The sequence below is a fragment of the Balaenoptera borealis genome, assembly GCF_965194805.1.
Source record: "Balaenoptera borealis genome assembly, chromosome: 10".
In the NCBI taxonomy this organism is placed as follows: domain Eukaryota; kingdom Metazoa; phylum Chordata; class Mammalia; order Artiodactyla; family Balaenopteridae; genus Balaenoptera; species Balaenoptera borealis.
Window position 1 is genome coordinate 87,192,149 of NC_138874.1, and position 24,944 is coordinate 87,217,092.

At 48.4% G+C, this 24,944-nt stretch overlaps 1 protein-coding gene across 1 annotated transcript in view; it reads right to left on the reverse strand.

The window, feature by feature from the left end:
* Positions 1-24,944, reverse strand: part of TLL2 (tolloid like 2) — a 138,408-nt gene that overhangs the window by 15,132 nt on the left and 98,332 nt on the right. Inside the window, exons 9-16 of the mRNA XM_082406510.1 lie at positions 23,483-23,598; positions 18,246-18,348; positions 11,815-11,931; positions 10,662-10,807; positions 10,016-10,211; positions 1,856-1,981; positions 956-1,116; positions 132-312 (exon numbers count right to left, since the gene is read on the reverse strand). Coding sequence (XP_082262636.1) covers positions 132-312; positions 956-1,116; positions 1,856-1,981; positions 10,016-10,211; positions 10,662-10,807; positions 11,815-11,931; positions 18,246-18,348; positions 23,483-23,598 — 1,146 coding nt within the window. The remainder of the gene's footprint in view (positions 1-131; positions 313-955; positions 1,117-1,855; positions 1,982-10,015; positions 10,212-10,661; positions 10,808-11,814; positions 11,932-18,245; positions 18,349-23,482; positions 23,599-24,944) is intronic.

Sequence of the window (24,944 nt, forward strand, 5' to 3'; positions counted from 1 at the left end):
ACCCGGACCGAGGCAGAGACACTGTGAGGGCGGGGGCAGCGGGCAGAGAGGGGCGGGCGGGTGCCCCGAGGCTGGGAGCCCACAAAGCCGTGTTGCCCTCAGCCTGTGGTCTTGCCCCCAAACCCGCACACCTGAGAAGAAGTGGGCCCTGAAGCCGCGTTTGGAGACCGTGTTGTCGGACTTGAACTCCACGCGCATGTTGTTGCTCTGCGAGGTGATGACCTCGGGCGTCTCGGAGCCACAGAACTTGCCGTGCAGCCCGGCGTCCGGGGACAGGCCGCTGCGCACCTCCACGAAGTCGTACTTACACACCTGCAAGGGGGAGCCATGGGGAGCCGCCCGGTGCCCTCAAGTCCCCGCCGCAGACCCTGGCGCATGGCAGGGCTGCCTTCCTGAGAGCTGCACCCTGCCAGGTGGGCAGTCGAGCTCGGTCAGGCCCAGCGGGAGGGTCCTCTCGACTCTTACTGGGATCCTTCCAGCCCAAGGTGCAGACAGGGGGCACGCCTGACTAGCTGTCCAGCTGTAGGGCTCTGCCTGGGCCTCGGCTGGCTGACTTGATCATCCCACGTCCACCGCCCAAGGGAGGGAATGGGCTGTTTATGCCACCCTGGTCCCCAGCTGCATCTCACCGCCTCCCAGCTGGACGCTAAGCCCCAGATTCCTACCCCAGGGGACGTACCTGTCCTGACCACCTCGCACCCCCCGCCCCCAAGACCCGCATCCTCCTCTCTTGTCCTGATTCTCCTCGGATTTATCAGTGACGAGAGGACCAAAGCCCTCCATCTGCAGAGGGTGTGCAGCTGAAACTGCCTCACCAAACACCCCCCAGATTCCGCCCAGCTACAACCCCACGACCCTAGGAGGCCACCTCCCCGCCTGCTGAGCCCCTCGCCAGTTTTCAGCCCTGAGCCACATCCCAACACGATCCCCAGTCAATTGGAGCGCAGAAACATACATCATTGCCTTCCAGTTCAAACACTTCAAACTGAAGGGAGATCCGGTACTGAGCGGGGGCCACCACTTGCCAGACACAGTTTTTGTTTGTAGGATACTCCTTTGGCCACCCAGGACTGGTGATGGTTCCATTCAGCTTGGTAATGAAACCGCCACAGGCCACTGCACAGGGGGAAAAAAAAGCAAGATTCATCTGGTTTTATTTCCGAGTGACTGCAGTTTCCCCCAAGCAGCAATAAGCCCTGCTGTTCTTTAATAACAACAACAATAACAATAACAACAAATAGACCATCTGAACTGATTAATTCAGCCTCCTTTCTTCTAGTCTGTTTCAACTGAGGATTTGGAGGGATGGAGTGGAGGACAAGTCTTTACTGCTTTTTAAAAAAAGGCGATGCGTTTGTGCTTACCTCTTACTCAGTGGCATAGCTGGGGACTTCACATGACTTGGACCAAGGAGATTTAGAAATGTTTGCACCAAGCTATGCAATGTCCCTGGCTTCCACGAACAAGCAGAGTCATGCAGGTGGGCAAGGAAAGCACCACCAGCCAGGTAGGAATGGAATGAATGAAATGCACTATTCGTTGAGTCACACCAAAGTGCTCATACTTATTCTTTGCTTTTATTTGCTACCTTAATAATCATATGAATTTCACATGGTCACAGAAGAAAATGAACCATGGTTCCACCTGCACAGTTGCTGGGGTGGAGTCTGATAAAGTCATCTCACGTTGGTGGCTTCATCGAGTTGTTTTTCCCTCCAGGAAGGAGGTGGACCATCCCCACAGCTGTCCATTGTTACTTCACAGCCAACCAGCTGCCCCATCTTCATCTGTCCCCCTTCTCCTAAGACTTGTCCCCCATCCCCTCTCACTCCAGCTTGGCAGGTCCAACACCAACCTTCACACGCCTTCTTGTCAGAGGCCAGCTCATAGCCAGGATCACACACACACTTGTAGCTGCCCAGAGTGTTCACACAGCGCTGCTCACACCCGCCGTGATCTGGCCAGGAACACTCATCCACCTCTGTTGGGGAGGAAGATGACCATGGTTAAGTCATCACAAAGCTGCCGGGTCTGTTCCCCATTGCTTCTCACGTCCCGGCATTCCCTCTAAGAAAAAGAGCATCTCCTGGTGACCACCTTCCAAGGAGTCCCCTGTCCACGTCTCAGAAACCAGCAGCAGCCACAGCAATGAGTGGGATCTTGACAACGCACAAGACTAACTTGTTAGCCAGAAGCAGGGCTCCTTTGAGAGGAGACCGGGTCTGGTATAACTTCATTCTTTGCAGGGTTCAGTCAGCAGTATTTGTGATCTTAAAAAATCTCAAAGTTTTCATACCAAAGACGATCAATTTCAATGCTATAAAATTGGGGATCCCCCATAAATGCGGAACGTCTCAGGACATTAAGCAAAGGGTAAGGACAAAGGGACACATTCCTAGATGACGATGTATAAGTATTCTCCAGGGATAGAACCAGAAGCTGTGATTTAGCATTTTTATCACTAATCTGAAGAGGTGATCTTCAAGGTTACAGAAAATGCTGGCTCTTAGGTAAGCCGAAGCCTCCAGGAGAAACTACAGGAAGAGGCCACAGAGAGACTGAGTTAGCAGGGGAGTTACATGGGATTCAGCACCGACAAGTGTCCAATGATGTGTCTGGGGCAATTAAATAGCAGCAAGCAGGACGCTGTCCAGAGGGAGAACATGGGACTCATTGGAGAATCTCCCCGGACAGGTCAGCCCATGCACCACTAAAGAAAGGAAAAACCCAGTCCATTGGGCATCTCCAAGAAGAGTATCGGAAGTAAAAGGAAAAAATCATTGTTTTCTCTTGCCAAGTTGTGGTACATTTATCCCTAAAGAGCATGCAGGTTGTAGCCTAACAGAGCTGCAGAGTCTAATGAAAGGACAACTAGACGCAGAGACATCTTCAAACAACAACAACAAAAGCCCAACCTAGGAGGAAGAAAGAGTTGGAGAGTGGGTGGAAGTGTTGGTTCCTCACGCCAGGGAAGGTAAGAACAGAGCAAGGACAGAATTCATGAAATCTCGAGAGACCTCGCATTACACATAAAATAAATGAGGACATTTTCAAGTTGGTAAAGACTTGAAAAGATCCCCAGTCCTGCCACCTCAGCAAGGATCCATTTAGTAACATTTCTGGTAGGTGGCTTTTCAGACCCTGCTGGAAAACACCTAGAGATAGGAATCTTACTCTTTTTAAAGGTATTTCTTGCCCTTTGAAATTTGAATTGTTAAAAACTCTGACTCCTTGCAACTTCCAACCCAATGGTCCAGCAGAAAATGCAAACCTTTCAACCACCATATCTCCTTTTTCCAACTCAAATAAACTCCAACTCAAATAAACACATTTCCTTCCAATCTCCCTGATCCATGATGCACAAAATACTCATCAACCTGGCGGCTCATCGCTGGGTGCAGGACAGTTTGTAAATATCCCATCATTTCATATAGTGAGGAGTAAACTTTGATGGCTCTAAGAGTGATGTGTTCTTGGGCTCAACAAAAGCTTAAATAAGTTGGTCAGTAGGGGAGACTGGGTTTAGGAGACACGCTCTAGACAAGGGGTTGAAGTTGTCCATAGCTTCAAATAAGTATAAGTATTAAGTTCGCTAAAGTAGTAACAATCCTGCAATTATTTACTACTGTACAGTAGGCAAAGTACTTTCTTTGACATTTGCTAAAAAGTATAAAAGGAGGAGAATCAATAACAACGAGGAATAGAAAAAGTCCAGTCTTTAGAGCGAGCCAGACAGACCTGGGCTGGATTCACCAGGGGATCTTCCTTCAATAAACTGGGTGATTTGAACTTTCTGAGCCTTCCTCCACTTTTAAGATGAGAATAATACCTGATTTTAGGGTTGTGGTGATGGAAAATGATGCCTGTGAAGTACCCAGCATATAGACACTCAGTACACATTAGCTGTTGCTCTAGAAAAGAGCAGGGTTGCTTTTGAAATTCTAGTGGATGGAGAGACACAATGATGGGAGTAGTGAAAAGGACAAGGTTACCTGGCATCCCTGAATCAGGGAAGAGTAGAGTAGGCCTGGGGAGGGGAGAGAGAGAGACAAGGCAGGAACAGAAAGAAGGAAAAAGTGTCAAGGATAGGCCAATGAAGGAAGACTAGATGGGCAGGAAGGCAGCAAAGCAGAGTCAAGAAACTGGCAGGAGGATGGAAAGGAACCATGGAAAGAGTCCATCAACATAGAGCAAGTTAAATAAAGGGCCAAGCTGGGTGGTTGGGGGAGACTGATGCCAGAAGATGCTATGGGCAGGACACACGATTGTCATAGGCAAGAAAAGGAGGACCACTGATAAGTCTCCTGGCACCATCTTAGCCATGTGGAGGGAGAGAGGCTGGTGGATTGGATGTGCACCTAAAGCAAAGGGAGTATATTTCCTCCAAAGACTAGAAGGGTAGGGTGTTTGGCCCAGGAAGATGGGTACAAGGTGTACGTTTACACCTGAGCTCTCTCCAGAAGAGCAGTGGGGTGTTTGGCCATTTCCATCCCTGCTCCAGCTTGGGTGATGGTGTGCAAGTAAACCAGGGGCCCTGCTCTCAGGCGGAGCCTGGGTGCCCTCTGCATCGCCTCCACGCTAGAATGAAGTATCATCTGCTTCAAGCCCACAGGCTCATGCTTGCTCTGGGCTACAGTGGCCAAGGCCAAGCACCCCAGAAAAATCTGGGAGAGCGTGGGGGTGGGAGAAGAAGCTGAATCAGGGATCAGCTTTGCTGACTCTGGCTTTTTTTTGCCTTCTCCAAGTAGTACCAGTGAAAGAAGGAACCATTCTGAGGTTAGATAATGAGATGACTCAGGTAGGATCCCAAACATTGTTTCAGAGAGAGTTAAGGAAAGGGAAGGCAAGGCACATCCCTAAGCTTTTGAAGTACCTTGAAGGGATCCAGCCCCCCACATCACAGATCCCGTGGTGGGCCATCAGCACTGGGACAGTGGAGCATGGGGGTCAAGGTGGGAAACCCTCCCATTCTTTATATGGGGAGTGTGGCAACAAAATGGCCCCATCAACCCAAAAATGCACTTGCCATCTCCCGAAGTAAGCAGAGATGTGAGGTGCTTTGCCTGCTGCCCGGCCAGCAGGCTCTGAGAGGGACTTCCATCTGGCACCAGGAGAGGGATGCAGAGGCCAACTGGCACCCTGGACAGAGCCACGTGCCAGCTGGGCCCTGGGCAGAGACTCCTGCCAACTGGCACCAAGGCAAGAGCTTCTTTGGCTGGTCCAACTCTTCTGCGTGGCCTTTGTAGTTACTCTTCCACTTTCTTTCACTGGAGAAGTCCTGACACACGCACCGGCCCCTGTGTGCTCACAGGACATCCTACTGACAGCCTTGCTGGAAAAAGGCTGACAAAGAGCTGGCTGTGTCGGGGCTCTAGAGCTGGGCTAACCTGTGCTAGATCCCATGTGACTACTGAACACTTGAAATGCAGCTATTCTAAATTCAGATGTGCTGTGAGTGTAAAACACACTGGATTTCCAAGACTTAGTATGGGGAAAAAAAAGCCATAAAATCTCTCATTAATATTGTGTATATTGATTACATATTAAAATGACAGTATTTTTGATATATTGGATTAAATAAAATATAGTATTAAAACTAATTTTGCCTCTTTCTCTTCTTCTTCTTCTTTTTTTTGTAAGGTGGCTGCTGGAAAGTTTAAAGTTACATTCATGGCTTGCATTTGTGACTTGCCTCCTATTTCTGTTGGACAGCGCTGTTCTGCACTGTGGTCTCTGGCCTCATTCATCCGCGTGGGAACCCTGAAAGGTAGGCAGAGCAGGGAGCAAGAAGCCCAATCCACAAATGAGAATCTGAGCCTTATTCATTCATCCACTGCCCTGTAAGAATTTATTGAGCCCACTGTGGGTCTGGCACTGTGAATACGGCTGAGGACAAAGCAGGTAGGATCACGTCTCAGAAAGGAAAACTGACCTGCCTGAGAGCAGTGAGCTGGTAAGAAGTGTGTGGGCAGGGCTGGACCCCGAACTGCAGAGGCTAAATCCAGGGCCCTTCTCCCTATACTCCCATGGCAGAAAGGTGACGAATGTCAGAATCAAATCAGAAATTCAAATCCCTTCACTTTGCTTTCCTGTGGCTTTCAGGTCTCTGTAGAGGAAAGAGAGTGAGCTATGAAGTCCTACACATGCAGGGCCTACTTCTAGCTCGGCCACCTTAGAACTTCAATTTCCTCAATTTTAAAATGGGGGTAATAGGGGCTTCCCTGGTGGCGCAGTGGTTAAGAGTCTGCCTGCCAATGCAGGGGACACGGGTTCGAGCCCTGGTCTGGGAGGATCCCACATGCCATGGAAACTAAGCCCGTGAGCCACAACTACTGAGCCTGTGCGTCTGGAGCCCATGCTCCGCAACGGGAGAGGCCGCGACAGTGAGAGGCTCACGCACTGCGATGAAGAGTGGCCCCCGCTCGCCGCAACTGGAGAAATCCCTCGCACAGAAGAACGAAGACCCAACGCAGCCAAAAATAAATAAATAAAAATAAATTAAAAAAAAAAAAAAAAGGAGGCAAGAGACAGCATGGTGAAGGGCCATACATTGGAATCTATGTGCAAGGTACCCTTTAAAAAATAATAATAATAAAATAAATAAAATGGGGGTAATAATGCCAAGCAAGGGGTTGTTCTGAAGACAAAGTGAGGTAGCTGGTACAGCTTCTGGCATGCTCGACAGATGTCCTTTCTTTCTCCTTTAATAGGTCCCAAAGAGGCTTCCACCAGACCTGACTCCTCTTTTAAGATTCAGGGTCAAGGTCAATGCTGTATAGTTCTTCTTTTCTAAATGTGGCTCTCTACAGTCCTTCTTGACATAAAAAAAGATATCAAGCTGGGCCTGTGCACTAAGTTAGTGTAGATGGGCTTCAATTAACACCTTTACAGGCATCTAAAAAGCTGTTTGCCAACTGACATGTCCTTGAATATCTAGGCTGGGTGCTGACCCCACCCCCATGCTGAGTGAGATCCTCCTCCGATGTCAACACTTCACACAATATCACTGCCCGCTGGCTCACAGGTCTCCTTTGTCACCTTGAGCTCTTAAAGACAAAGACCATGTTCTCCTCTGTCCCACAGCCCCTGAGACACAGTTTGATGACTGCTGAATAAATGTTAAAGGTAGAAAAGGGAGAAGATGGCATTTTCTAACCACTAAAACAGAGCTAGTTATCATGGTTGGTCAGAGCAGGCCAAGGCTCTAGACTCAGTCCCTTACAAGCCGGTTTAGCATTACAGAGAGAAACACCCCTCTCCACTGCACTGACTGGCATCTCCATAGGGTTGCCACAAAAAAAGCAGAAGACTCCATTAAAGTTGAATTTCAGATGAACAATTATTTCTTCGTACAGTATGCAATATTTGGGACGTACATATACTAAAAGATCATTCTTTATCTGAACGTTGAATTTAACTGGGCAAACGGTTTTTTAAAATTTTTTCAATCTGGAAACCCTAATCTCCAGTTTTAGCTGGTCCTCTCAAAAACTGCAACGCTGATCGTCAGCAGAACCAGGAATGAGATGTGGGTGGGCCAGTGCCAACTGGTTACCAGTTCTCTTACTGGAAAGAAGCCCCAACACCTAATTTACGGACCTGGGGGTGGAAGTCAGGGAAGGAGAAGGACAGGAGAATTAGGATAAACAGAATTAGAATAAAACCTCACAATTATCTGTGACGTGGTAAGTAAAATGAGGTCTCCCAAAGTCACCCACATCATAGTCCTGGAACCTGGGAATCTGTTACCTTACCCTTACGTGGCAAAAAGGACTTTGCAGATGTGATTAGATGTGATTTCAGGTTCTTGAAATGGAAGATTATCCTGGATCATCTGGGTGGGCCCACTGTAACCACAAGGGTCCTTACAACTGAAAGTGGGAGGAGGAGAGTCAGGGTCAGAAAAGGAAACGTGATGATGGAGGCAGAGGTCTGGGATGCAGCCCAAGAAGGTCTCAGCTGCCCTTGCTGCTTGAAGACCGAAGGGCACCACCAGCCAAGGAGTGCAGGCGCCTCCCCTGCAAGCTGGAAAAGGCAAGGGAATCTGACCTCGAGAACTGTAAGATGATAAGTTTGTGTTGTTTTAAGCCACCACATTTGTGGTCATTTGTTACAGCAGCGATAAGAAAGTGACACACGGCAACTGCAAGAAGAAGTTGTCACATTATTTTTTCCAGAGAGAAAAATAACCACTTCAGAGATTCCTTCCTTAGCAAAAAAAATTAATGGGGCTAAACATGACACCATGTGTGTTCACTTAATGCTATTTCCTTTTCTCCTGACAATAACTCTGCGATAACCTGGTAGTATTGTTTCTACAGGTAGAGAGATTGGGGCTCAGAGAGGTTTTATAACTTGCTGTAGGCGACCCAACCAGTGAGGCCACTAAGTCAGACGGGGGTCTCCCCAGGCTGAGAGACACCCAGCAGGTGCAGTCTGGGCTAGGGTGAGCCGAGGGCTATGCATCTCTACTTCTACTAAGGCATCTCTACTAAGGCATCTCTACCAAGGCATCTCTACCAAGACTCCCATGTCCTTCTTCCCACTACAACCACTAGGCGAAGTGCATTTGAAATACACTTGATATGGCTTGGTTTTTTGTTTTTTTGTTTGTTTTTGCTTGGGAAAGAATTAAACTTTGTCTCCAATTATTCAGAGCATTAGGATTCTGCTCTGTTTCTATTTGGGTTTGCTGTCCCCAGATGGCTCAAAGCAGAAAAAAAAAAAAAAAAAATCCCACTTTTCAGCTTATGAAGTGCCTCCACAGCCATCATTTCATTGGGGCTTCACAGCTGGCTGGGTAAAATGGGCAGATTTCCTTCTTCCTGTTTTACAGAGAGGAAAACAGCGGCTTCAGTAAGGAAAAAGGGATGCTTGCTCAGGGTCACACAGCTTGAAGTGGGTTCTTCTGACACCATCTGCTCACCTAAAACCTGGGAGAAGGGGATAAACAGGGGGCAGATGGGGAGACAGAGTAAGGAAGGGACCAGGATTTCTGGGTTAGCACAGCCAGGAGCCCTAGGAGAGGAGGGAGGAAGGGGTCACTGATCGGGGACCACCAGTTGCAGATTGGATATCTCCATTCAGTGGCTGCTGGTGTGCTGGTGGGCGCTCAGTCACAATGCATTGGGGAATAGCCAGTATTTCCACTTAGCATGTGGTCTGAGGAATTCCAGGGCTCTGAGAGCAGAGAAGGAAAACCTATCTATTCAACAGAGTCTTAGGAAGCTCGCTCTGCTGGGGCCAGGAATGCTGGTCTTCCCACACCATTCTGCGTCTGATTTTATCAAGATCTTACAGAGCAGTCAGTCCCTAAGGCGGCACGGAGGTTTGCTTCCTGTGAGCGTCACACCTTCTCAGTCTCCCCCCGCCCCCTGCCCAGCTCTGCCCACTTGAGGGTAGGCTTGTAGACTGGGAGCTGATGCTTCAGGAGCTGAAGACCTGGGCTGCCTCTCTGGCCCACATCAGGGCATGCAAGGCAATGTTCTAGAAAGAGTTTGAGCTTAGGAGTCAGACTGTGTTTAGATTCTTGATCTGCCACTTAACTGTCTGAGTGACCCTGAGCAGCCCTTCTCAGCCCTGATCAAGCATGAGCTAAACCCAACTCAGAGGTTTATTTTGGGAATTAAATGACATAGTGTAAGTCAAGTACCTTGCACCGTTCCTGGCACACAGTAGGTGCTCAATTAATGATAGTGACTACACAAATATGTATTGTTATCAATGCTCAGTTTCACTAAGGTTCATGAAGTTGACCTTGGAAACCTATAAACCTAATTTCCAAGTGCGGCAGCACAACTTTCTGCCACAAAGAAAGAAGCCAAGGCTGAGCCTGTACCCGAGCCAGTCGTGACCTCCGCTGGGGAATCTACGCACAGCTCTGAAACGGCTTGCTGCCTCCTCACTGCAGGAAGCCTTGTTTGGTGCTAAGGTTCCCTATGGGTTTTGTGATTCTTAGGCCAGGGGGGCAATACCTCATCCTGTGACTAAAATGGAAACAACTGCTAATTCATACCCTTGAAAAAATTGGCTGCAAAGCCTGCTTTATTGATAGAGCCATCAGACACAAACTTCATCCACATTCTGTTGGAGCTGGACTTTACATCCTCTGGCTTCTCATAGCCACAAAAGTGGCCAATCAGGGCGCTCTCTTCCGCAGGGCCGTCGCGGATTTCCAGGTAGTCGTATGCACAACTGTCGTGTCTTTCGATCTAAACGGAGAAACGGAGACAACGTGAAAGATAGCAGCTTGGCCTTAAGGTTTTCAATTTAAGAAAGGAACCTAAATATCACTCTTGAAAATCTAACCAAGAGACAAAAGGACCCAAACGTGTCCTGGGCTTTTCCAAGCTGTCTCCTACTTGCGCAAGTTAAGGATGAATCAAGCTGCAAAGAGATTAAGTCATGGTAAACAGGGAAGAAAGATTCAACAAAACGCCCTGGGATCCCATTCTAGACTTCTGCTTCAATTATTCCCCCACCCTCTCCAGCAGCCTTCAGCAAGGAGGCAGATGTGATTTCAAAGCCTGCAGAGGCTCTGATACCAGATGTCCTGGCAAAATGCATCATGGACTTGAAATGGCCTCTTAGGTTCCTGTTTTCAACCAAAGAATGGCAATGTATCTTTATAGAGCACAGTGTCTAAGATCAGCAGTACTCACCTCAAAAGCTTGGAAGGTAAGCCCCACGTGAAATCCCTCCGAAACCGTAATCCTCCAGACACATTCCTTGGAAGGTCTGTAGTCATCCGGGTAGTTTGGAGATTGAATCTGACCGGCATCTTTGTTAATGTCTCCCCCACAGGTAGCTTTAGAAAAAGAGCCAGGAGGAAAGGGGGGTCCCTGGTCAGAGCTTACTAAGGAAGTACACCACTAGGTGGCTCCACTTGCCAACATTTTCATTTCCATTCAACCAAGACTGTGCCTCCAGAAAGGCATAATCTCATGTGTTTGCAACTCTGAATTTTTCTCATATAAAGAAAATAACCGTGTAGAGCAGTGGTTCTCTACCTTTGCTGTGCATCAAAATCACCTGGGAGATTTTTCAAACTGTGGGAGCCAGGGCCACATCCCAAGAAGTTCTGATCAAGTGTGTCTGGGCGATCACCGGGGGTTTGAGATCCCCCAGTGATTCTGATGCAGAGGGTGGAGCCCTCTGGTACAGAGTGATGTGTACACACGCACACGCACGCTATTTCCTTTATAAAAACAAAACTTTGGCCTCTCCAAAATGACAATTTAAGTCCCTAAGGGGCCTTAATAACTATCTAGTGTTTTCCTTTGGGTGGAGGGCGGGCACAGGGGTAACTAGCCAGAGAAACCCAATATGTGGAACAAACAGAAGCAGAATTGCCCTGGTGGCAGCTGCCTAGAGCCCAGACCTATTGGTTCCCTCAACTCAACCACCATGGTGGCCTCAGAGGCCCTTCCAAGAAATGTAGCTGGAAATTCCTTGACATTGTCCAAAGTCCTCTTTTCACAAATGAAACTCAGAGAGGTTTGGAGTCTTTGCTCAGGCTCACACAGCTATTCAGAGGCTGCTTTCATTTCCACAGTGTTCTGTAACCCCCAACGCCATCCCGGCTGGAGTGGAATGAGGGTTCAGCAGGGTGGTGACAGGTAGGTGGCGCCTGTCCTGAAGGGAGCCCAGCTAGCCTCGCAGCTTCCATAAGGTGGGAGAAGGGGCCGGTGCTGCCCCACCCTCAGGGCTCGGGCAGCCGCCACCCGTGCAAGGGTGGGAAGGGACACCGGCTGCACGTGAAGGACTGAGGCACACCAGGAGCCACGCCGGCAGCTTTTCTCGTCACGAACAAACCTTCATACACCGCGAAGAAGCCCTTGCCCAGGATGTTACTGCTGCTTCGGAATTCCACCCAGAGCCGGCTGTCTGTGGAGATGAGCGGCTCCGGGACTTTGTCGCCACAAAACCTACCTGGGAAGCGGAAAAGAATGGTCAGGCTGCTGGCGGACAGCACGGAGGGACTCAGTGCAGGCAGAGAGGGAGCAGCGTGGCTTCAAATGCGGTTCAAGGTGAGCAGTCCTCGCTGGGCAACTCATCCTGTAGCACATACAGGATTAAAAGCTGCGATGGAAGCAGTCACACGCCTGTATGCCTCCTTCAGGAGAGTCTCAGGCTCCAATCAATCAGATACCCTGAGTGTGGCCCAGGCACCCCCTCCCCTACCAGTGGGTCTTGTTGAGGTGCTGAGGGGGATGAGGACCTCCCAGCAAGGCCAGTGGTGGGATGGTGGTCTGAGCGAGTGACGAGTGTCCCCCCTGGTATTTCTATTACATATACACCCTTCTATTTGGGGGGCATGCCTTATGCCTTCCTTGTCTCGGGGAAGGGTTGCCAGAGGACACATGATGACAAAATCAGTTCCTGGCTTTTGAATTCCACAAGTCTGGCCACAATACCAAATATTTGGGAAAATACACAATGAATAAGAGCACATTTCCCCTGTCTTGTAGTCTTAGAAAGATTCCTAGGATGGAGGAGCAATCCTCTCCTAGAGGGAGAGAGGATTGGAGAGGGCACCATGGAACCTCTGAAAGGACCCTGTGCCCTGGGTGGAGAAGGATGATAGAGACCCCAAGGAGGTTTAAGGAGCTGGGAGAAGCAGAGAGCTGTGCCCCCAGGGCAGTCCCTGGCAGAGCCTGGAGGGGCAACAGGACCCTGGATTCCCCGTGTCCCACCTGGGCTCAGAACAGGAGTGTCTGTGTGTTTTCTTAAGATGTTAGGCCAGGAGCCAGGCATGCAGAGCTCTCCAGGGAAAGCAGGACACCATGGCAGCAACAGGACTCCTGGGAGGGGATGGAAGCCACCTTCCCATAGCCCAGAGGGCCTGGGGAGCCGTAGCACGTCTCCCATAGAACGTCTTCTAGGGAGATGTGGACTTGGCACCAATCTGAACTGGCCTAGGGCCGAGACAAGGAGGAGGCACCACAGCCACTTAGGTGGACAGAGGGCTGGAGACAAGAGGGGGATGAGGACATCCCAGCAATGCCAGTTGGGATGGCAACGTGCCAGACACCATGCCCTGGCACAAAGTGTGCCCCCCACTGGCACCCTGCGGGAAAAACCACAAACTGACTGTAATTAAGTTCCCACTACCTGATGGAAAGGGGCTCATAATTGCTACTGAACGTGTGGTACTGAACATACAAATCAATGTGTATTTCTTAAGACACGTGGGTACATTGTGTGAAATTTGGACCCTTTACGGAGGAAAAGGGGGAAGGCCAGGCCTCCCCAGGGCATGGTCATCCGTGGCCATATAATTTCCAACGCCACATAAGGATGGCAGCCAGGGCAAGAAGGTGCTCACAACACAGACCAGCCAAGGTCTCTCTGAACGGAAAGCGTCCACGGCTCCACCAGCACTGACTGTGTGAGTCACTCAAGAATCCATTTAACATGGGGGGAGGGGGAGTGACGGTTCATGGGTATGGGCTTTCTCTGGGGGACGATGAAGATGCTGTCAGACTGTGGTGGCTGTACAACCCTGTGAGCACACTGAAACCACTGGCTTACATGCGCTAATGATGAGATGTATTATGGTGCACGAGTTTTATCTCCAAAAAATGTTTTAAAGTCCATTTGACAGATATTTAGCGGGTATCCTCCCATGGCCAGCACTGTGTTAGCCACTGGATCAACCCCTTGAAGCTGTAACGCTGCTTTGCCCTTCTGAGAAATGGGGCGGGGGGTGAGACTGGGGGAGTAATAAATGCCACTACAGACATTTCCTAGTGGCCAACTGTGGTCGACATTCTTTGGGGAGACGCAGGGGTAGAGGTTGCTAATCTCCTTCCATTTCCTTCTGATTCTGGCTGCCTGTAGCCTTTTGGATTTGGGGAGCTTAATATTAAGGGAGATGAGCTAAAACTGCTGTTGAGAATTGGGCAAGGAAAAATCCATCAGAAGTCTATACACTTCCAGTAATGGTTCCTCGGGCATGGCCAATTAGTATCAATTAGTTCTTGGAAAACAACATATAAGCCTGGGGAAGTATTGCTCACCAGTGAGAAGACGGAGCCACTGAACAGCGGTGAAGCAATGCCGGTTGACAAAAGGAACTCTTTCTTAGCCAAACCGAGTTTCAAGTCCAAATTTCTCCTTTTAAAACCCCAGCTGTCACAGCCGCTGGGGAAGTTTTCAAAAGAGAGAGGGACTTCACCACCTTGCTGCCTAAGAAACCACGCACCCCAGGGCCACAGTACCACCCACCTCTGCTCCGTACCCTGGAAGAGATAGGAATTACCAGCTCAGGTGTGCTTTACTGCCTTGGCAGAGCTAGACTTGGTAGAATAAATTACAAATTATGTCTAAGCAACGTTTCCCCAAATCACCTTGTAATTCTTAACTAGAACCCTCTACATTGTCCCTGGACTGATGTCTCCAGATTTTCACCTTCACTGTAATGGTTCTGATAAAAGCTCCCTCTTGAATTGAACCAGACTATGCCAGACACTGTCCTACACACGTCACCTGGATTTTCTATTTGCCTCCCTACTACCTTCTGAAATAGGTGCTATTATTAATCTCATTTCTGAAAAAACTGAGCATTGGAGAATTTGAGCTGAGTTACACTCAATGTGAGTTACGCTCAAGATTGTAAGTGGTAGCAGGATTTGAACCTTGGCAGCCTGAGATCTTGACCTTCATCATCAGTCTCTCATCAGTCTCACACTCTTCATCATCATCACCGTCACCGCCACCACCATCCAAAGGAACTCCTCTGTTTGAGGTGCAGTTCTGAACACTGCACCTTTTTTGGATCAGTAGACATCAAATCTGCTGTCTGGAATATAATCACTATCCCCATTTCCCAATTTGGAAACAGACACATAGGAATGAAGATCAAAGACTCAAACCGTAAAGCAAGCTTGTGGCAATACCAGGCTGGCCAGTTTGATTCATGCCATCGGTTCTGCTCATTTGGGGGGCTGCCCCTGCCCAGAGAGCCCTCAGTAGTGGAGCCACGCGACACTGATTGGCCAGCCTGGCCTTTCTGAACTTCCCTCCCCACTTCAGGGAAGGGGGAAGAAAAGCTTTTGTGTGCGTTGTGGTGGGACAGAATGCCCGAGGACGGTTCTGCCTACAAAAGTGCATTGTTAGAGTGATTCCTCTAGCAGAAATAAGGGAGGGGAATCCAATTAACAGGCCAGTGCTTCAGATTACTGGATGAGTTCTGTATGCAGACACCTTCCTCCCCCCTTTAGGTGCAATCTCCTCAGTGACCCCCGAAACTGAAAAAAACAATCTGCTATCTTTAAGCAGCCGTGAAATGTTCTCAATCTACTTACATTTCCCTTTAATCACTATGTGAAAAGCTGGGCCCCAAACAGCCTTCTCCCAAGGAGACTAGCAGGCTGGAGAGAAAATGGACTAGAGAAAAGGTGTCAGATTCCTACACTGAAATCTGGTTCCTGCCTTTGGAGGAGGAGTTTAATAAGGATATCAAGAAGAGGAAATGCAGATGAGGACACTACAAGTGGACTCCATGGGGAGTCATAAAGGGTTCATTCATAAAAAGTTATGCGTCCATTATGCCTGGATTTTCACACACTGCCCTGGGAAAATATGCGATGCACAGTTTTTCAGAGCAAGATGCATACTTTCACAATCCGCCCTAATCCGCTCTCCCTCCTGCCAAAGGGGCATTGACCTGCCTCCTCCCGGCAGATTTCATGGCACTGACCCCTCCCAGGGACCAGCTCGGCCCACACAATGCACTTGTTCCAAACACAAAAGTTCACTAACAACTGCATTTGGAAACATCAGAGCAGGCCAAATAGTTGGCAAAGGAGAACTCCTGCAAATGAAGAATGACGGTTACAGGCGCGGGGCCATGCCTTGGCTACAGCACACTCGGCGTGCGCGCACACACACACTCTCTCTCTCTCTCACATCCACACACTCTCACACACACATACACACACTCACTGCAAAAGTGTGTAAAATATAAGTAAAACAAAAAAAGCCCAAACAAAAAACCATCATTGATAATGACGAACAGCAAAACCTCCATCTAATCAATGAACGTGTAATCTGAGTTCCCAGGATCTGTAGTGAGAAAATTCTTGTTTCAAGTTCAAGGAACAGCTGGAAATCCCTCTGCCTGTGCCCATTTTCAGGAGCGTGCCTTGGCCCTCTCCATGGAACTTTAGGAACAGAGAGCTTCCCCCTCCTGAGCTTTTTAAGTCTATCACATTCCCTGGGGGGTATAGGGTTGCCAGATTTAGCAAACAAAAATACAGGAAGCCCGGTTAAATTTGAATTTCAGATAAACAACAAATCATGGCAGTCCTATGGGGAGCCCCTTCTAGATTCAGCAGCACCCTTGCCCCATCAGCTGGACATCTAAGTTCTGACCAGAACTTAGACATCCAGACATCTCAGCCACCAGCAGGCTGTGTGGCCTTAGCGAGTTGGTTTGCACTTGGGGAGTGTGGTTTTCTCATGAAGGTGTGTGATTAAGTGACTCTAAGGTCCCTGAGATTCCATGTTATCATGAAACTCCTCCCACACAGTTTCTTTTATTAATTATAAAATAATATCTGAATGCATTCTTGTAAAAGAGCCAAATAATCCAGAAGTATACAAACCAAACCATGAGGTTGCCCCCCACCCCGTGCTTCCTTTCTCAGAGTGCAAGGGCGCTCATCAAAACTTCTTTACAAATTCCTATCTATTTGTACCGTTAGGAATTTAAACTCATGGCCCTCTGGACTGAGTGGGCTTGTGTGCCTTTCCCAGTGGGAGCCGATCTGGCTGAGACCCTTTGGCCATACAGAAGCTTAGTATCTGCCAGGCCCCCCTGGGTTCAGCCAGACCCTCTGTCCCTGTCTCTTCTGATCTACCCCAGAATCTGATACAAAGTTGGGCTCAGTCTGGCAGTGGAACTCCCCACCTTAGCTCTCTCCCTTCTTTCCGGCCTCTGTCTTTGGTCAGTTGTCCTAATAGCAGCTCACACTCAGGCCAGTCATTCGAAGCGTAACAAGTATGGCTTTTCTGCCTACGTGAAGACATGCCAGGGACAAAGTCTGCACTGCGAATTTAGGCTGGTCCAACTCAGAAGCCCACCCTGAATAGCACTCTAAAAATGAGGACAACCCACTCTCAGCGGACACCCTCCCATCTGGCCCCTTATGACTCTGCTTCTCATTCTGGCTCCACCATGGTGGACATTTCTGTGCCAAACGAGTCCCCATGTCCATTGTCCTAACACTGATGCCATTGGTCCTCTATATGACGTTAATCTTCCCTGGTCACCCTGAGAGATCTGCCTCTGGTGACCAATCCTGAGTGAACTGACTTTTCTCTTTATGCCACCTGCCCACCTTCTCTCACTCAAAGGTCCACCTGCCTTTTCATGGATGAGTTCAAGCACTGTTCATTTCCCCAAATAAATACATGTTCATCATAGAGAAATTAGAAAATATAGCTAAACCAAGAACAACAACAGAATAAATTTTAAAAAATACTCCATCATCCTGAAATAACCACTGTGTGTTATTTATTTATATTTCTTGTTTTACTTAATATATACATTGTAGATCACAAAATGGTTTCTTCCAGTCAAATCCAGGCTGCACAATGATTTCAGTAACTTTGTTTTGGGTAATTTGAGTCAGGATATTTACTGTTCCGTTTGCCACACTCCCTGCCACTTCTTACTTTATTATACCAGCCCCATCTCACTCATTTACACCTTATACCTGAAGGCATCTGGTTTTGCAACGCCTGCATCGATATACAAGTGTATTTTGTTAAAATGGAATCCTACTGCATATCCTATTTTGCAACACCTTTTGTGTAGCAATGTACAATGAACATCTTTCTGTATCAATAAATAGTCCCCTCCAACTTTATTTTTAATGGCTGGATAGTTTTCCATTGAAAAGATGTATTATAATTTATACATCTAACCCCTACTGTTGAATATTTAAATTGTTTTCAACGTTTCCTGCTTCACTGAACATCCCTGTAGCAAGAGCTTTGCACACTTCCTTAATTAGTTCCCTAGGATAAATTCTAAGAAGTGGAACGGCTGGGTCAAAGAGTATTCGCAGTTTTAAAAGCTTTTAACACGTGCGGCCAAATGGAGTGTTCAGAGTTTTACAATGACACCGACCCGTGAGAGCTTCCTGTGACTGGCGGGATGGACCCTTCCAAATATTAACAGCATCGCAGAGAGCATCTGAGCGCTCCTCTCTTAAGGCTTTCTGAAGTCAACTCACCCAACAGGGGGGCTTTTCTCCAATAACCATCCCGGACCTCCACGTAGTCGTACCAGCACAGGCGGCTTTTAAACAAATCCATGGATGTGAAGTTTAAGACGATCTGCAAAGAGTTACCGTAAAGTGAGTTTTGGCAGCCAAGCCTGAGGGGTTTTGAAGATACGTCTGGCATAGCGGTGTTCTCACGTTACCCTTTAGCATACAGAGCTCTCAGACCACAGTAGGAGTGTCCTCTCAAAGGCACATTCACAGGAAACCTCATGACATTCAATAATAAACCTTAAACAGGATGGGGAATAAACAGAGGAGATGGGTTCTTTGGTTCTGTCTTGGGAATAACTTGGGCTTTTGAAGTCACTTGGTGGTTTATAGAAAGCAAGATGCATTAAAAAGACTGGTCGGGATGCGTTGAGACTGGGGATTTGGAAGGAGGTAAGAGGTCAATGGAGTTTAGAGATACAAAAAGATCTTAAAACATCATCAGTCATTCCAAAGGGTTTGGGGTGAGCCCGAGTGCATCCGAGCACCTCTGTGATCAGTGTTCCCCTGGCCATGACCTCACTCTTCTGACGTGTGGTGTGTCTAATAGCCTTCCTACAGTTAGTCCGTTCATTCATTTATTCATTCATTCCACCATTGTTAGTTGACCACCTACTGTGTGCCAGTCTGTGTTGGCCAATCAAGACAGAAAGATCAGTAAGACAGAGTACTTGCCTTTAAGGAGCTCAGAGAATGAGGGAAGGGCAGATGTGCCAAGCCAATTAGAACACTATGGAATAAATGCTGAGAAGAAAGGGATGGACAGAAAGGCATTCTGGAGCCCCAAGGAAGGAGAACTAGATTCTGCCCGGGAGAATCTGGAGAAGGCTTCTCGGAGGAGGTGGCATTTAACCTAAGGAGAATAGGGGTCCAGGGGCCAGAGAAGGAGGGCCAGACAGAATTTTGATGCAAGGGACTGACACAAGCAGAGCAAGGAGATGTCTGGGGAGCCCCACTGTGCATCCAGCAGGGTCGTTGTGCGCGTGTCTGGAATGAGGGGGCAGAAGAGGTGAGGAGAAGGAGTGAAGGCTGGGGAGGTGGGTTCAGGGGGACTGGGAAGGAAGGTTTCCAGTCCCTCGGGACACAGTTGAGGCCATTCAGTGGTGCCCCTGCCCACAAGCAGTGGAGGGGGTGGGGTGGCCCTACAGACTTGGCACACAGGTGCTGCACCCCTTCCAACTCAGACGGCCCAGACCGAGGTCAGGTTTGCCCTCTCCCTTCACCTCCCTGCAAGCCCCACCATGCAAGGAGCCCGGGATTGTCTGGCTGCAGCTCCCAGGTGGGCTCCCTGCCCATCCTCGGCGTGTACCTTGCCCGCCGTCTCTCAGCTCTTTCGCTCTCCAGAGTCCCCTGAAGCGCCCTGCCCCAGCTCCTGCACATCTGACCCTATCTTGGCTTTTCCCACTCGGGGGGACCTTGCTATCGGACAGTTCATCTTTTTCTAGCATCTTCACTCTCCTCCCTCCGCTGGCCACTTTCTTTTCTATTCTTACGGCCCCGGGTCCCACTGTCTCTAAGTAAACCCCTTAGGCTGGAGGGCTGCGGGTCAAAGTTTGCAGTGCCCTCCCGGCCACATCGAAAGGACTTAGTTCTTTGTCCTTGTTCTCTGGCCCCTCTGCTTTGAACCTCTCCTCTCTGGTTTCCACCACACTCTGTCCACTGTTCTCTCTCCTCGGCTGGCTCCCGTCCTCCCCGCTCCCCATTAACTGTAAGGACACCTCAAAAGAAAGCATTGCCCTCCCAGCTTCCTTGTCTGTAGGTGACACCCTCGCCCCGATCACTGAGGTGCTGTACCTTGGGGTTAGCTCTCCTTGGCCTCTATTGTTTATCCCAGTGCTGACGGACTTTCTTCCTTTGAGATGTCTGAATTCCCGCTCCAGGTCAGTCTCGCTGCCCCTTCAACAGTCCTGCCTGCGTTGTTTCTGCTGAGATGATTCTGGAACCCCTCCCTGCTGTGCCCCCGTCCATTCTGCACACTAGGTCTTCTGGATCAATCTTACACTTACAGCTCACGTTTACCAGATCCCTCCTGTGCTCAGAAAACTTCAGCAGCTCCCTATGCCCTCGTCTCATAAATTAAACTCTGATTACTTTCCAGAGCCTCCAGCACCCATCCTATGTGACCTTATTTCCGGGTGCATCCTGATATATCCGTGCTAATAAGTTCCTCCCATGCCTGGATAGGGGGCCCCTCCCTCCCCCTTGAGTCCTTCCCTGATTTCCCAGATGGACATGATCTTTCCCTCTTTGGAACTCCTTCCTCCCTATCTTAGAGTGATTCTAGAGCAGGCGTTTTAGAGGCAGGCAGATCTGGATTTCCTCCCAGCTCTACCCTTCCTGGCTCTGGAATCTTGGGAAAATACTTGTCCTCTTGGGCCTTTAGCCTCCTCATCTGTAAAGAAACATGCACACCATTGGGTTGTTGAGGGGACTGCACGAGAAACTGTATATGGCGTGTGTAGTGCTATGGCTGGCACATAATAGACACTTGATGAATGGCGATTTAAAAAATCAAGCCACACTGAATGTACACTTAATGCACCATGAACCGGACACACGAAGCGCTCTTCACACAGGCTGCCCGTCTTGAGAGTGTCCACCAGCTCCCTTGTTCAGGTCTTAGGACAAGGAGCACCGTCTTCCACAAAGCCCTGTGATCTCCTAGGAAATGAAGTCAGTACCAGAAAATAACTGGCCAGCTTACCTCCTGTGTTGCAGTGTGTGTGTGTGTGTGTGTGTGTGTGTGTGTGATGTCACTTTTCTTTCAACCTGCTTGTGGATTAGAATCACCTCAGAAGTTAAAAAGATACAGTGCCAAGCAAATGTCCCTCCTTCAATTAAATCAGACTCCCTAGGGGTGAAGGGAGGACCCCAACTAAACTCTAAGTCTCTTGAAGACAGGGTTTGTACCTTAGATTTCTTTCATCTCTCCCACGGTGCTAGAATTCAGGTGGACGGGCTCAGTAATCCTTGCTAACTGGTTGCAATATAATTCTTTAGCCTTTGCTTTTTAAAATTTCAGAAAGGAAATGTTATTACAACTTCCTTGGTAACACGTTCACGATCTGAATGAACGGATAATTATTCAGGCTAATTATTTAAGTATGTTAGTGAACCATAAAGACCATAGGGGAAGAGGTGATGAACAAGAGGTGAAACTCAAATCAATCAAGTTTGCTGATGACCAGCAGCTCTGGGGAAGCCTGGGTGAAGCAGAAGTTGAAATAATTGGTACTGGAATTTCAATGTTATATTCTCCCTGCCCCCAGTCAGCAATAATAATTAAGGCTTGGTGAATCTCATGCAGTTCAAACATATCAGAGAGCCTCTGCTATTCAGGGCAATTCAACAATTTAGGGATTGCCAGATCCCTTCCTCCTCCTCCTCCTTCTTCCCTCCCACGGACGCCTCCTGCAGGCACAGGGACCTCATCTGCCCGAGGCAGACAGGTCTGAAGTTTCTCAGGCTCACGATGACAACCACATGGTCATAAATGCTTAGAGCCAGAGGAAGGATGTGTGCGTGTGGCTGTTGTGTGTGTGCGTGTGTGTGTGTGTGTGTATGTGTGCATGTGAGTCTGTGTGTATGAATGCATGTTCAAGTGTCTATCAGCCTGTCCCCTTTGTGGAATAATTTAGGATGATAGTTAAGCATTCAGGCTCTCAGAGTCAAATTGCCTGGGGTCAAATCCCAATACAACAAACTGAGTAGCCTCAGGCGAGTCCATTTCCTTAACTGCAAAGTGAGTGTGGTAATAGTGCCAATCACATGAAGCTGTTGTGAGGATTAAATGAGATTCCATACGATATGCTGAGAATAGCGCCCAGCCTGTAGAAAATGCTCACAATGGTCTAAGCCATTGTTTCCCTCTAGTTATCACAGTATATTTAACTTAACATTTAAGTGGACATTTTTTTATAGTGATGAGTTAGGAATATCTGAAGATTGGCTACAGGCACCTGAAAATCCAACACCTCCCACTGCACGCCCACCTGTAAGTTTTCCATTCAGTCGCTCATCCACCTACACATCCATTCAACAAGTAATACTTATTGTATGACTCTGTGCCATGGGCTGTGTTGGGTGCTGAGGTGAACCATGTCTGTACTCAGTGAGCTTTGGGTCTAGAAAGGGGATGGCCAAATAGCCAGCAGTCACGATACTGTGAGACAAGCCATGACAGGTATGACCGCAGGGAGCTAGACCCAAGGGGCAGAGATGCAAAAGTAGCTGCATCTAGGTTGGGACAACATGAAGAACCCTTGGGTTTGTAGTGAAGTGTAGGGAAAAATACAAGCTTCGAGGTACAGAAGCCCCAGTTCCCAGTTCTATATCTTCCTCTGAATGTGGGCAATTTTTAAAATGTCTGGGCCTCGGATTCCTTGTTCAAATAATGGATATAAGGAGATGAACCCTGCAGAAGGGTTAAGAATATACCACCCTTGGACCAGGGCAAAAGAGGCCCCTGACCTGGGCTCAAGTTTAGAGGGTCATGGAATCTTCAGAACCAAAGGAATGTGCCTATACAGAGTTTTCCCAGCTCCTAGACTGCACCTCAGGAGCCCAGGACCTTGGAATTCCCTGCCCAAATAGCCCTGAGGCCACTTCCAGGTGTACAAGGACCTCTGCCCTGGATCCATCCTCCCGAGGGTGGACAGCACACCTGGCCAGTCCACCTCCACTGGAGAGGGAGCCAAGGAACAGCCGTTTGCAAGGTAGGAGTGGAGGGTGCTTGGGATTGTGGGCTGGGGGTTGCCTTGGGTGCTCCTAGATGGAGCTGGGGCTGGGAAGAGGAAGAGGGGCCAGCCATGGGTGCGGGCTAGCTCTCCCTGTAGTGCCACCTTCCAGAACAGCACTCCGAGGTGTCAAGAAACTCTAAATTGGATCCTCGCCTTCCAGGGCATCCTGATGGTGTATTCATCAAGGTAGGAGGGTGGCACCTACTTTGTTTTACATACTGTGAGCTTGATTTATAACCCCTGCAGACATTTAGTACATAGGCCTCCATTTGTATGGGGGAGGCTGGTGGGAAAGTCCAGAAATCATGAACGTTAAGCAAGCTTGCCCAGTGACTGGCACATAGTAGGTGCTCATAACGTAACAGCTATTATTATTACTATTAATAATAATACTAGTCCCTCATGCCTCACCCAACTCAAAGAATGCGCTGTCATTTCCTGAGGTGGTTTCATACCTACCTTTTCCCCTGGAGTGACCGATATCCTCCAGACACAGTGGGAATAAGAAGGGTAGCCATTCGGGAAACCGGGTGCGGAAAAGTTTCCTGTCGTGTCCTGCAGGGTCTCCCCACACGCTGCACAAGCAAAACAAAATGTGTGATCCGGGCATGTGCACACACTCCCCGCCCATGCAGCCCCCTGGACAGGGCTGCTGAGCAAATTCACCCCTTTACCAGCCAAAGCTCTCAGAACACCTTGGCAAAAAGCATGTCAGGCAGATTGACATTTTTCTGGCAAAATGTCAATAAAATAAAAGCAAATAAATGTCGATAAAAGCAAAAATTGGGCCTGGGGGCCAAAGAGTAACACCCCAGGGGTTTCTTCTGAGGCTCTCAGGATTGAGTGCAACCTAGAGGTTTGCATCTCAGCTCTCTAGCCAGCTATTTGGTGGTGGGCAAATGTCCCAGCCTTGCTGGGCCTCAGTTTTCTTTTCTGTGAAATGGGTGGGACCTACCCAGAGGGTTAATGAAACCATCTGCATTACGTGAAGTGGCTCAGTGCAGCACTCAGCACACTGTGAGCTCCCCCCTACATAGCAGCCGTTATAATTACTGCTAATAACATCTGTGGCAGAGAGAATACAAAAGTGCAAGCACATGGAGCAAAAAGAAAATGCTTTGAAATTTATTTCAGCTGTTAGCTGGAATCTTGTCTCTTCTTTTTCTGCTACCCACCTCTGAAAGAGCTACGGAATAGTCAAGAAGACAGAGGAAAATGACCAGAAGCACAGGAAGCTGGAATATTCTAGAGTAGGCTATTCTGCCCTTGAATGTTTTGAGGGTTGCCTGGAGTCTAGAACCTAGTCCTATGTATGTGAAAAATATTTCCCCTAATTTGTCCTCAAAAGAAAAGGTATCTCTATGCGTAAGCTTGGAAGCTGCAGCTTTTGTATCCTCTCATCTCTAGGGATTCAGACCCCCAAAGACGGGTACATTGGTTTGCTGAGTGCCCCTCCCTTCATGGGGCCACCTCCAAAGTGTGGGAAACACGCTTCCTTACACTTCTTTTCCTACATGCAATTCAGCCTCTGCGCGGCAACACCTTTGCTTTCAGTTACTATTTGAAACTATTTGAAGATGCAGTTTTTGGAGCTGCAGGAAGGAAGAGCTGGAGAACGGCCCATATCGGCCTCAGGAAATCCTGGATATTGGGGCTTCAATATCACGTTACCGAACAACTGCCAGGCATCATGAGGATTATGCCCAGCAGTGAACACCCCCGAGGGTTCCATGGAAATTATTTTAGAATAATCATCAACATTCTGCAAGAACATATACATTACTGTATGGCTCCATGGTATTTACCAGCTGCTTCCAATCCTTTTGGGAAGTAAGAAGCATATACATTATAACTAAATAAATACTATGGCATTTCCCAGGGAACGCTATAAGGTTTCTCTTTCAATTCAGCAAGGTTATAT